This window comes from Hyaena hyaena, unplaced genomic scaffold, assembly GCF_003009895.1.
Source record: "Hyaena hyaena isolate Hyena2069 unplaced genomic scaffold, ASM300989v1 scaffold_101, whole genome shotgun sequence".
In the NCBI taxonomy this organism is placed as follows: Eukaryota; Metazoa; Chordata; class Mammalia; order Carnivora; family Hyaenidae; genus Hyaena; species Hyaena hyaena.
Window position 1 is genome coordinate 3683112 of NW_024080733.1, and position 13413 is coordinate 3696524.

General features: G+C 40.7%; 1 protein-coding gene across 1 annotated transcript in view; it reads right to left on the minus strand.

Annotated features, from left to right (window-relative positions):
* The window catches only part of HECW1 (HECT, C2 and WW domain containing E3 ubiquitin protein ligase 1), a 166664-nt gene that overhangs the window by 58424 nt on the left and 94827 nt on the right, over positions 1–13413 (minus strand). The window contains exons 13-15 of the mRNA XM_039235666.1: positions 7997–8102; positions 6981–7077; positions 385–468 (exon numbers count right to left, since the gene is read on the minus strand). Coding sequence (XP_039091597.1) covers positions 385–468; positions 6981–7077; positions 7997–8102 — 287 coding nt within the window. The remainder of the gene's footprint in view (positions 1–384; positions 469–6980; positions 7078–7996; positions 8103–13413) is intronic.

Genomic DNA, 13413 nt, shown 5'->3' on the forward strand with positions numbered 1-13413 from the left:
GAAAAGAAAGAAAGGAAAAATGTTAGTTTTCTGTCCATGAGGGAGTGTTCATGAACTGGGGTGATAGTGGTTACAGTTCTCACAAGGCAAAAAAAGCACTTAGGTTCACTTTGATAGGCACAAGCCAGTGTGCAAATTCTCAGAATTATTTTAGACTCGAATTAATCCTGCAAAAGTAAATTCTCCATCAAGTACCATACACAATTCTTGATACTCCAGTTGTAAATGTAAAGAAAGCGATGGACAGCAGGTACAAGGGCGGGGCCCTACTTTAGTTGCAGTCCCTAGAATCCTCTAGAACAAATGCTGAATGTTTCCGTTGTAGCTGTAGCGGAGAACTACCCAGAGCAGCTTTTCCAGAGGGATTCAGGCTTAGCTCCTTACCTCAGCAAAATGACTAGATCTGCATCACAGGACAACTTTTCAAGCCCATGATTACCCTCAGTCCGAATGTAATGGATTTTCTCCCTAGAATAATGTGGGAAAGAGAATAAGAATTACATACCAATACATAAGCTAAGGAATAAATCCCTTTCCGATTCATTTTGTCTCTGCCAACATGGCTGAATAGCAACGTTCTAATGCCCAGTTCCCATGTTCTAATGCATTGAACATGTTCAATGTTTTAATGCAGGTTCCCATGATGCTCTAATAGGGACCACCTTCCTCAGGCTCACACAGCGGTGGAAGTCGAGGAACACAACAAAGGTAGGACCTCAGATAGCAATGACGGGAGTGAAGATGGATAAGGAGAGCCGCTGAAGGACTAGCTCAGGAGCCAGAGGCTCCTGAGCAAGAGGACAACTTGAGAAGAGATGCAAGAGGGCATCTCTTGAGAAACCTTATGCCTAATGGAAAACGTATAATGCCACACCGGGTAAGAGAGGGTCTAGTGTTCAGAAATCCAGAGTCTCCTAGGTCAGCCTGAGCACAGACATCGATTTCTCTGCTTAATTACAATTTTCATTCTCTCTTTCATGACCTCCAACTATAACCTGGGAAATTATTCCAAGGAGCGTGTAGATAAATAACGTTTATTTTGATCAAATAAACTTTGTACTTTGCTTCTCTGACATTCAAATATTCAAAAATTCCAGGGGTGCCTGGGTGGCTTAGTCGGTTAAGTGTTAGATTCTTGATTTCAGCTCAGGTCATGTGTGAGTTTGAGCCCCGCATCAGGCTCTGTGCTGAAGCATGGAGCCTGCTTGGGATTCTTTCTCTCTCTCTGTCCCCCCACCCCCACCCCCAATAAACATTTAAAAATCCAAAAACAAATATTCAGATATTACAATGCCACAACTAGTGGTTTTCAATGGTTTGGAAAAATGGAGCAGATGTGGCTGCACATCATTTTGCAGGGAGGATGTGGAAGCCCAGCCAAGAGTGCAAGCACCAAGCCTCCTTCACCACCTGTTCCTCCATATGCGTGCGTCAAAGAAGTGAAAAATTTTCCTTTTGAAGAGATGCCACAGAAATCTGGGAAGATGTACAGATTAATTTTTTGTAATATTTAACTTTCTTTTTTGTTAAAGTTTTCATTTTGAGATGATTTTCGAGTCACATGTAGTTGTAAGAAATTAATACAGAGCCATCCAGTACACCCTATACTCAGTTTACTCCAAGGTATGACTTGTTAAATGACCTATTTCTAAAAATACTGCAGATACCATTTTTTCCCTCTCTCTGATTATAATAATGTCATCATTACTTGCATATTTTCAGTCAACAATATAATAAACTTGACCTTTTAGTTCACATATTCTTTAAAAGGGAAACTTTTTGGCCTCTACAAAGATAAACAAAATAGGATTAAACAGAGAAACTCATTGTGATCCAAACTATCAGTATAGGTAGGGTTTGACTGAGGGTTTGAAAAAATGGAGCAGATGTATGTGCACATCATTTTGCAGGGAGGATGTGGAAGCCCAGCCAAGAGTGAAAGCACTCATGCCTCCTCCACCCACTGTCTCTTCCTCGGTGTCCCTATGTTCTTAATTCCATGTTCCTGAGCTTTGGCCTCTAAATCCTGATACCACCTCACAGGCCTCTTGTTTGGAAGACTTTTGTGGTTAACTGACTTCAGCCCTACAAAGGACTCTCAAATCCATGTCCCCCCAGTGACAATGCCCCTAGGGCACATTATCCTGTTGCCCCAGGGACCCATATGTGGGTAAGCCCCTGGTCTCCTTGTCTAGAGAAAAAATGGAGAGAACATTCTAGTGATTGTCCTTTGTTCCCAGGGTCCCTGAGGAAATGAAGTCCAAAGGGGGTCAGCTCTACTAGGGCAGCAAAGTGGCTCTATTATCTCACTGCCCACATAGACCACATCCAGGTATCAGATAGCCAAGCATAGTTTTCCGAGACTTTCAGTGGCTCTTCATGGGACATTGCATCCTCTCTCACATATATGAAAATCTCATGCAGACCTGGTGGTCTGGGGGGCCTCCAAATGCCTCTGGAACTCAACTCCAAAGGCATCGGAACTAGGAAGGATCTCTGAAGGCAAGAATGCCATCTGCCTCTCCAACATATATCCCTAGCTCACCAGAAAAACTGCAGCACAAAACTCTCCTCAGAACTCAATTCAGTAGAGCCACCTGCCTTCCTGACATCTTGACATCTCCCTTTGTGGCCTCAAAGACCTCGAAGCTTAAAATCCAAATGAAATCCTTGACATTCTTCTATCACTATCACTGAATTCTGATCCTGTCCTTTGCGGCCTTTAACACAAGCTATAGCTATATATTTGGCTTAAGGAAAACAAAAAGTCAAATTTGTCCATTGTCTGTCTTCTTCAATAGATTGCAAATACTATGCAAAGTAGGGTCAATGTCTGTTTTGCTTTGTTACTGCATACACAAATCCACTACAATCCTGATCCAGAATAGTGGCACAATAAAAGCATTAGTTGAAGGAAGAATGAATGAATGAGGACTGCTACCATGCCCCTTAACGTGAACAGATGTCATTAACCATTGGGTTTTAGGGCTCCACCTTCCCTCTTTACATGTGAGTTCCTTATGATTCACTGTTGTCTGCTGGACACAGTTTTCTGAGAACTCACTCTCCACCCTCTAACCTAGCAACTGGCTTTGTGGACCCAAGACAGTGGATCCATGGTTCCCTGGGAAAAGAATGGCCGAACAGGGTCACAGTCTCTACTTGGGGACAACAGAGGAAGCAGGAAGTTCTTCCTCTGGGCAGTGTCATAGGAAAAGGAGGTTTTCTTTTCAATTTCTGGACCTTTAAAATGGAGCTGACTCCCCCTTACAGCACGTCTGGGGGCGGGCACAGGCCCAGTCATAGCGAGTAGTGCCTGGCTCCCTGAAGAGCAACGTCTTGTTCTTGTACTCCCTTTATAAATCCATGGCCTCTTAGTGCTCGCTTCGGCAGCACATATACTAAATCCACGGCCTCTTAGTCATTGTGGACCGTCTGCTTTTGATGAGATATTTGGGGTCTCATCTTGGATCTACAGGTCCTTAAAAGAATCCATATCTTAAAGAAGTTATTAGTTTCTGTACTAAATAATTGCCAAGATTTTTAAAATTCCAATATGTCCTAATTCCACGTTCCCCCGTATCTGGAAAATCATAATTGTACAATTCTGCACTGCAACAAAGCCTTTAAAACGTTTCTTAGATTTTGTTATAATGTGATACTATGCAATAGTACAGAAGATAATTTCCTTTCCCTTGAAAACAGTGCATTCTTTTACCCAGGGGATTACATTTTTCACTTTTAAAAAACTTAAATGGGACTCTAGTGCCTTTGGTGAGTTCAAATTCCTCCAAAAAATAAGCTGTGAACTCATTACTTAGTGGTAGAATCAGCAACATAAAAAATGTTCAAGAGCACCACGATCTCAGAAGCTTTTCAGGTAGCACAACTCCTCTGAAAATCCCTTAGAAATTCCCTTAAATTATGATGTACTGTGAGTCAGAGAATAGTCCACAAGTAAATGGCACAGTAATGAAATGGGTAGAGTTGAACATAAGTGGAAATGACAAACACTTGTGCTAAAGTTCACCAGTCCATGCTACAGATCTTTCATTCACTCCAAATGTAATTAGTGTTTCTTATCTTCAAAGTAGAGGACTGGGTTCTGGGGGGGAGTGAATCAGAGGCAAAGAAAGGAGGGCCCTGCTCTAAGGGGCTCACGTATTGTAGGGAGACATCGGAAGAGGCAGCTACGAGAGCTGGTGAAAAAATACCCTAGAGGTACAAAAAGGAATGCTGCCAAACAAGGCAAAAGAAATACTAAAGTTTGCCTGGGTCAGTGAATCTTTGCATTTGGTTTGAGCCTTTAAAATGAGTTAAGAAGTTCTTAAGAGAAAAGCCATTCCCAGAGGGCAGAGGTAGGAGGTGACAGACTGTTTGGTGGAGGTAGAAGACTCTAGAGTAAAAAACCAGCGCGGGGATGGAGAGTTAGGTTAGGGCCAGACTTTGGAGACCACGGAAACTGTGCTGAAAAATCCTGACTTTATTTCACACACAATGGGAAGCTTTTTTGAAGGGCAGTAGTGATATGATTTAATCTTTGCTAAAAGAAGGTAATTCGGGTTCTAACAGGGTGAGAGATAGGGGACATCTTCTAGGAGATTCCTACAAAATCCAAGAGAGAAATGCTGGGCACCCAAACACAGGCCATGACAGGGAAGGAAAGAGAAGCTGGAAGAGAGAAAGTGAGGAGGCAGATGTTTGGGTGTGGAGACAGAGAAAAAAGGAGGAGTTGAGATAAGGCAGTAGGGAAGACGGTGGCTCTAATTCACACAGAGTAAAACACAGGGAAAAGAGGGGTCAGTGAGGGTGTGTGTGTGGAGGGGCAAGGACAGTGAATAATTTACTCCAGCATCATCAATAGGAATTTGAATAGCAAAGAGACTATTTTCAGGTGCTGGTGATTCACTGAGGAAGTCAAGGCAGAGTATTACAGGTGTCAACTAGATTCAAAAGACCACCAAATAGGAGGTGAGGAATCAGAGGGCTTCAGTGACTGCATTCCTACCCACGTTGCCTGATCCTTCACACACACACACCCATGAAAGCATCTCCACAGTGTCCACCTGGTGACCCTGTTTCCAAGGAGATTAAGGGCAGATTTGGGCTGAACAACATGCCTCGATCAAGGGTTCCTAAGAGCTGGAGCAAGAATTCAAGCCCTAAGGGGACACACGGAAGCATCATGCATTGCCAGCTTCCAAAAGTCAGCTGAAGCAGAGCGATGCTGGGATATATTGGAGAAAACATGGGATTTAAGTTCGGAGGATATTTTCTCATCACTTTGGTGGCTGTCCTTTCCAAATGAAGTGACTCAGTTTCAGAGACACTCATGCAACAGTGACACTTATGGACAGTAAGATTTAAGTAGTTTGAACATATACTTTTGATACTTTTTGTTTGCTTGTCAGTTTATTTTTGAATGTGTTCATCTAGTATTTGGTTTACCATTAAGCAATAATATTTTAAAAAATAGAAACATTTAAAATGGGTTACAGACCTAAATGTGAGACCTGAAACCATAAAATTCCTAGAAGAAAATACAGGTGGTAATTGCTTTGACATCAGTTGCAGAAGCGTCTTTCTACATATGTCTCCTTCGGCAAGGGGAACAAAAGCAAAAACAAACTATTGGGACTACCCCAAAATAAAAAGCCTTTGCACAGTGAAGGAAACCATCAACAAAACAAAAAGACAACCTAGTGAATAGGAGAAAGTATCTGCAAATATGTCATGAAGTATTAATATCAAAATATATAAAGAATTTGCACAACTCAACACCAAACCCCCCCCCCCCAACTCAATTAAAAATGGTCAGGGGACACGAATAGCTTTTTTTCCCCCCCAAAGAAGACATACAGATGGCCCACAGATGAAAAGGTGAAAAGATGCTCAACATCACTCATCATTAGAGAAATGCAAGTCAACACCACAATGAGATCTCACCTCACACCTGTAAGAATGACTAAAATAAAAAACATAAGAAATAACATGTTGGCGAGAACGTGGAGGAAAAGGAACCAACATGGAGTGTTGGTGGGAGTGCAAGTTGGTGCAGCTACTGTGGAAAACAATATGGAGGTTCCTCAAATAATTAAAAATAGAGTTACTACATGATCCATTCATTCCAGTTCTGGGTATTTACACAAAGAAAATGAAAACCTGAATTCAAAAAGATATATGCACCCCTGTGTTTCCTGTAGCATTACTTACAACAGCCAAGATAAGGAAGCAATCCAAGTAGACATCCATAGATGAATGGATAAAGAAGATGTGGTATATATATGTATATATACAATGGAATATTACTCTACCATAAAAAGAATGAAATCTTGCCATTTGCAACAACGTGGATGGATCTAAAGGATATAATGCTAAGTGATATACATCAATAAAGAAACACAAATATCATATGATCTCACTCCTGTGTAGAATCTGAGAAACAAAAGAAGCAAGGAAAAAAGAGACAGACAAAAAACCAGACTCTTAACAACAGAGAATAAACTGATGGTTACAAGAGAGGAGGTGGACAGCGGCTTGGGTGAAATAGGAGACAGGGATTAAGAGTACACAGATTATGATGAGCACCGAGTAACCTATAGAATTGTTGAATCACTATACTGGACACCTGAAACAAACATGACATTAATTAATATGTTAATTATATTTGAATAAAATTTTATATAGTGTTTTACATAAATAATTATTTGATGAAAGCTATTTTACCTTCTCTGTGCTTCCCTCCAAACCAATGGAAATCATTTTAGCATTGTATGAATAATATATAACTTGGCAACATGGCTATCTCTGATTGTGGCACTTCAGAGAACATTAGAATACCTGGATCCTTCATTTGGAGTATTCAAGACATGATTAAATGTATGAACAAAACGCATCATAAGCTTCTACGTTCTCTCCACAGACGTGTCGTCGCACCTGGACGACCAGCTAGAGCTACAGGGTGAAGGACAAGCCCTTACCTGAGTGCGTGGTTTCTCGCCAGGCTTGGCTGACGCTCTTGCAGCATTTCAAAAATGTTTGGCTGGCGGAGAAATGCCACAATCTTGTCATTATATGCTGAAACAGACAAAAGTGCAAGTTGTGGTTGAGTTTTCAGGCCAGAGATGATTTCTCTAAAGGTTGGAAAATACCTGCTTGTTACCAGGATTAATGCAGGAGTTTGAAGGGCAGGTAGCATACTCATCAGAAAAATGTAAGCTCTTGAGGGCTCTCTGTCTGTGACATAACAGCATTGTCATTTCTAAAAGATCAAACCAAAAGTGAACTAGATCTAAGTTAATTATCCTTAATATTCCAAGTACTTAATGGGGTGTTGACGCATCCCTGTGTGAACAGGTGAGGAGAATAAAATCATTCTCCCGTGAGCTATTTTACTCTTTTCCTCCTAACTTCTCTTGGTCATTTTGCCATAGTTATTATGGCAAAAGATTCTTTATAGGTTCAAAGAAATCCATTTCTGAGCACTTGACACTTACAACCTGTGGCCATGGTTGATTTCCCGGTAGTATTAATGGAAATATCCAAATCCATTTGGGCTTTCTTACCTCATTTCCCTTGACACAAGTGTCACGTGTTTTAGAAGGAGGTAGCTGAGGTGAGGAATGAAAACTATGCTGACTTGTCCTCATAGCCACATGGGAAAAGAGGTCTAAATTAAAAACTGCATCCAATGGCAACGAGATCCGTCACCTCATTTAAACTATGCTCTCCTGCACTCAGCTAACAAATCACTGAATGGAATAAAGAAGGGGATGAGAGTCTGGAAGAGAGCAGAGACAAGGAAGAGGGAAGAACAAATTGAGGAGGGGGGGGAAAGGGAAAAAGGGTAAAGGAGGGATGGATGCAAAGGGTAGGGATAGATTTTACCATAGGAAAGAAAAAAACAAAATACAGAATCCTGAATATTAAAGGACTTGTGATAAGAAAAACAAGGCTAAGGCTTGGGTATCCAGGATCCAAAAAGCATGATACATACCTAGTGGCAATGACTCATGTTGATGTTGGCTTCGAATAGCAGCTACCAGGCTGTGTCCTGGCCTGGCCAGTAAAGAGGCTCCTCTGTTTCTAGAGACTTCTGAAGCCTAATTTCAAAATAAAATTGTCATCATTGGAAATCTTATCAATTTCAGATGGTCTTTTGATAATAATTTTCCAATGAGGGGAAAAAGACCCAGATGTCACCTAAGTTAAAAAAGCAATGAAGTTATAATCTTCAAAATGAGTGGAAATAAGCAAGTTTAAAAAAAAGACTAGGGAGGATGGTTGATGTGCTATGTTAGGGCTTTTAAGAAAGTGATTGTGGACCTTGAGGGTGTTATGCTGAGTGAAATAAGTCAGGCAGAGAAGGACAAATATATGTTTGCACGTATAGGAGGATTAGGAGGGACTTAACGGAGGACCGTGGGGGAGAAGAAGGGGGGAAATAGTGGGGGAGAGGGAGGGAGGCAAACCATGAGAGACTCTTGAAAGCTGAGAACAAACTGAGGGCTGATGGGGGTGCGGGGGAGGGGGGAGATGGGCATGGGGGAAGGCACTTGTGGGGATGAGCACTGGGTGTTATACGGAAACCAACTTGACAATAAACTATTTGTAAAAAAAAAAAAAAAAGAAAAGAAAGTGATTGTGCAAATGTCCTAAACATTAACTAGATTAGTATACTGACTAGCCTAAGGAACATTTCTTTCCATAAATATGTTCAAGAGACATAAATGAACTCTCTGATAGTACTGAATACTATCAGTAAAGATAGGTTTGCGGCCTTAATTTCCATGAGTTAGCACTGAACTTCAGAACTGAATGTGGAACGGACTTGTTCTTTTTAACAGCATGTCTCACCCTCAGATGGCCGTTCTTTGCTAATTGCCTATTATTCCATTCACTGTGCTAGCTACTCTTCCCTCACCTGGTATCTTTTTTCTTTTCTCAAAATGCTGGAAGATAAGCATCATTAACCGCATATTACAAGCAGGAAATCTGAGGATTGGATAAAATTAAGTGTTTACAAAATTTTCAACTGTAAGAGGCAGAACCAGGGTTTGCTTGATTGTAAAGCATTTGTTGACTCCTCTCACGCTGCATCCAGTACCTTGGTTTTGAATGGGCATTTTGACAAAACTTCATGGAATACAGAACTTGTGTAGTTTAAAACTTATATTTGTGATGACTGATTTAGCTCAATTTTAAATTTTGGAATACCCTTAAGTCCTTGAGCATGATGATGAACTTTCTACAGTGATTCTATGTACATTATGTTTCTTGAAGGACCCTTGCAGGGTAAGCTATTTAAACAGAGGCTGTATAGATTTTCCACACTGGAGTATATTCACCAAGTATATGGGTATGCTGTAAGACTCATTCTGCTTAACCAACTGAGCCACCCAGGTGCCCCTAGCTGTAGGACTCATTCTGTGATATTTGGCAAAGTAAGCCAAAATAGGCTTTAAAAACATTTAAGAATTACATAGAAGTTTGCTTCGTAATGTATTTATAAAGAGTTCAAACATCCAGACAAAAAAGGAGAGAAAATTCTCCCTCTGAGACCAGTATACAATTCACTCCCATGGAGTTCAGGAGAAGTAATGAGATCCTATGCTACAAAGTCCAGAAAGGGCAAGTCAAATTCAACAGGGTCATTTAAGACTAGGCCATGTGTCATACTGCAGATGACAAACAGGATAGATGACCTAGGGCTTACTAAGTAAAGACATAAAAACCATAGTAATTGCTGGTTTTCCGTCAGGTCCTACTTGCATACTTCACATAGACAGGATTAACATCCTTCCTTTGCAGAGATATGCTATGAGTTCGCTGTCTATACATGGTGGTCTTTGAACTGCTCTTCTAGAAGTAGAAGAGATGCAGATCCATCCCTTTTGTCTCCCGGTCCTTCTCCTTGCTCACTGCTTACTTTTTTTTTTTTTTTTTTATTTATTTCTAGGAGAGAGAGAGAGACAGCGTGAGCAGGGGAGGGTCAGAGAGAGAGGGAGACACAGACTCTGAAATAGGCTCCAGGCTCTGAGCTGGCAGTCAGCACAGAGCCCGACGCGGGGCTCGAACCCACGAACCGTGAGATCGTGACCTAGGTGAAAGTCGGACGCTTAACCGACTAAGCCACCTACTTGAGGGACAAGGAAATAGATTCTGTGCCATTGTGGTGGACTTCTCACTTTGGTGTCATTAACCCTCAGCTCTGGACAGCTAGTGTAGCCAGCCTCCAAGATTTAAAAGTTGGTACTTTGGCAACTGCAGCTTCCAGTCCCAATGAAATGGTTACAATGCAAACTGTTAAAGGAAAGATTTGCTGACTATTCAAATACCCAACACTAAGTCTCCACATTTCTTCCTCCATGAATTAATAAATATGTAAAGCCTTCCTGGTACTGAAATGTTAGGTTTCTTTTCCTTGGAGGAAATTATGTCAGTCTGCCTTAGTGTGTGTTTGAAATATTTTCGATGCTGTAAAGACAGGAATCTCAAAGACAACTCAACTTAAGATTATCTAAATAATGTATTGCAGAGAGAAACTGAGGAAGCAGATCTGAGAGCAGACTTCAGGAAGGCATGGCTGTAATACAGAACTCAGGTGATGCCTGCTGTCACACCTTGAGCTAAAGTGTCTCATTGTTGGCGGGTTGCCCTGAAATAAATAGGGCTTTGAAACAGGAAGAAACTCACTTCTCTTCCTAGTTGCCAGAGGGAATTCATGTGTTACAGATAGGCTTTAGGGAAAAGTGGTGCCTTCTTCTGAGATTACTTGCTCACTGTCAAAGCTAAGCCAGATTAGCTTGCAAAACTTCAGAAACCAGATGAAGGCCAGCTACCCCAAAGGTAGACAACCGATGAATATGCTTCAGGCCAGCGACGAGTGAGATGGAGGAAACAACACAGGGGAAAGGTACGGCACGTGAGGTATCTGAACCATAGGAACACCTGCCAAGGGCAAAGGCGGTGACTGCAAAGTAGTACTGGAAGGCCTACAGATGAGTCAGAGGTTGGGAAGGTGAAACAGAAACAGCCTTCTCCAACTAGGAGCCAGGGATTTACAGGGATGGGACAGTTTCAGGCAGGACTGGAGAGGATTCTAAGATTGGGAGAGAGTTTAGTATGTGCTAGGATCCTTATAGTCCTAAAGTGGTATAAAATGGTCCATCCTAAGGAATGTTGGGTATCGAATGAGTAACTGACTTGGATCTCACCGGAAACATGATGCTAACATTTACTTTCCTAACTACTGAAAATGACCAGAAGTTTGGATTTTCCATTTAAAACCAAAATTGGACAACTCACTGAATCCCCTGGCATTTGACACTTTGTGTTACCGAGTTTCTCAGGGTGTATGTGAGAGACACAGAACGGACTCCGTCAGTGGCCTGCGTCTCCCTGACGTGCTATGACTATTCTATGACTGGCTAAAACCCAGTTTCCACTACTTTTAAGGCTTCTTTTCCTTTTGATGTTGAAATAGCTTTAATCATAATTGCAACTGTGAAAACTTCAAACATTTAGCTCTCCAGGAAAAAAAAAAGTAGATGTGCTCAGAAAATAGTTTTCAGTGGCTGGTAAACACATTTCTCTTCTGTGTTGCAATTTAGAAACGTAAACTGGTGGGTTTTTTAAAAGATATGATTGAAAAGTGCAGGTTTTATGGGGTGCCTGGGTGGCTCAGTTGGTTGAGCGGTCAACTTTGGCTCAGGTCATGATCTCACTGTTTGTGGATTTGAGCCCCGCGTCAGGCTCTGTGCTGACACCCCAGCTCAGAGCCTGAAGCCTGCTTCGGATTCTGTATCTCTGTCTCTCTCTGACCCTCCCCTGCTCATGCTGTCTCTCTCTCTCTCAGAAATAAATAAAAAACATTTAAAAAAACTGCAGGTTTTAGACTGAATTTGGGTTAATAATCAGCGAGTACTCTCTTTAAAAACACAGGAGACCTGATGATTAAAAAAATAGCGAGTTCAGAGGAAAGGCCCAAGTGATGAATTTGCCTTCATCTCTAGATTCTTTTTTGTTCTAAAAATAGATCATTAACAAAGTCTTCAGAATTATCTTAAGGAAACAAAAGAGAGAAAGATCTATGCTTGAGCTATTCAACATATTTATAATAGCGAAAAGTGAGCAATAAACACAGTGTATAAAGAAAGGCTTGATTTAAATTATGGTAGATCCGTAAGATAAAATATAGAAGAATTTTAATGGTGTGGGGACAGTCTACAAGGTACTGTATTGGGTAAATAGGATACAGAACCATAGACAACATGATTCAATTTTTTATTTCTATGTATAACAGGAAGTGTCTCCAGATGGGGGAGTATATTCGCCTTTTCACTTCTTTCCCACCTGTGTCTGTGTTTTCTACACTCATTACTGACTGTTGATAATTCAAAAGTTTATTTTCATGGGTGCCTGAATTTTATAAACTTCCAACCAAACTGTAATCAAGTATTGGTTGCATGGAATCAAAAGGGAAAAAACCCCAAATTTAGAAGCAGTGCAGGTTACTCTCCCCACACTTCACTGTGTCATAAGGGCCAGTGAAATAACTTTTGTCATCAAAAAAATCTCACGGCAAAGAACGACCAAAAGTGACTTCTGCTTTTAAAGTGAAAAGTCAGTTTCTCTTCTCTGCCAGAAACTTGTCCTTTCATGAGGCAATAACTGTTAAGCTTTTTTTGTGTGTACCCTTCCAGAACTTTTCTATGACTAATGATTTTCGAACCTGACCAGCAATAAGGTGGTAAAAGAAATAAAGCTTATGTGCTCTGCTATCCTTCCTTCTTAATGTTACTATATATTGACAATTACAGTAAATAAGACAAATGTGACCTCCAGTGATTTCCTTACTGATAGAGTGATGGGAACCGATATTTATAGCCATATATGCTCTTTTCATTTATGTGTCCATTTCCCTTGGGACATCATGGGAAGAGAAAGGCTTGTTTTGTTAGTACTTTTTTTTTTTTTTCAGACTGACGTGACACTGTATTAAAATGCAGGCTGAAGTGTCAAATAAGGATCTTTTTATGCATAAAGTACTATATTCCTGATAACTGCTTTCAGCAAACTGCCTGAAAAATTTTCACTTAAAGTAAAGGCTAATCCAAAAGGCATTTAACAGTATTGCTATTAATAACCTATCTTAGTGGTTCTGAGAGAAATTTTTACCTATTAGGATTCTGAATATAGAAACTGATTTCAATTCTGTCCTTAAATGCAGTTGATAAAAATATCAACTGCTGAGCAACACTCAAGAGAATGGCTTATGAAAGTGAACAGAAAATAATTGATTCCTAAGGTTGTAGTACAAGAAACATCTATAGCAAACCCCCCAATGCCCGTTACGTGACACAGAAAAACCATGGCTTGTAGAAATAATTCATTATTCCTGAGTCCATCTGA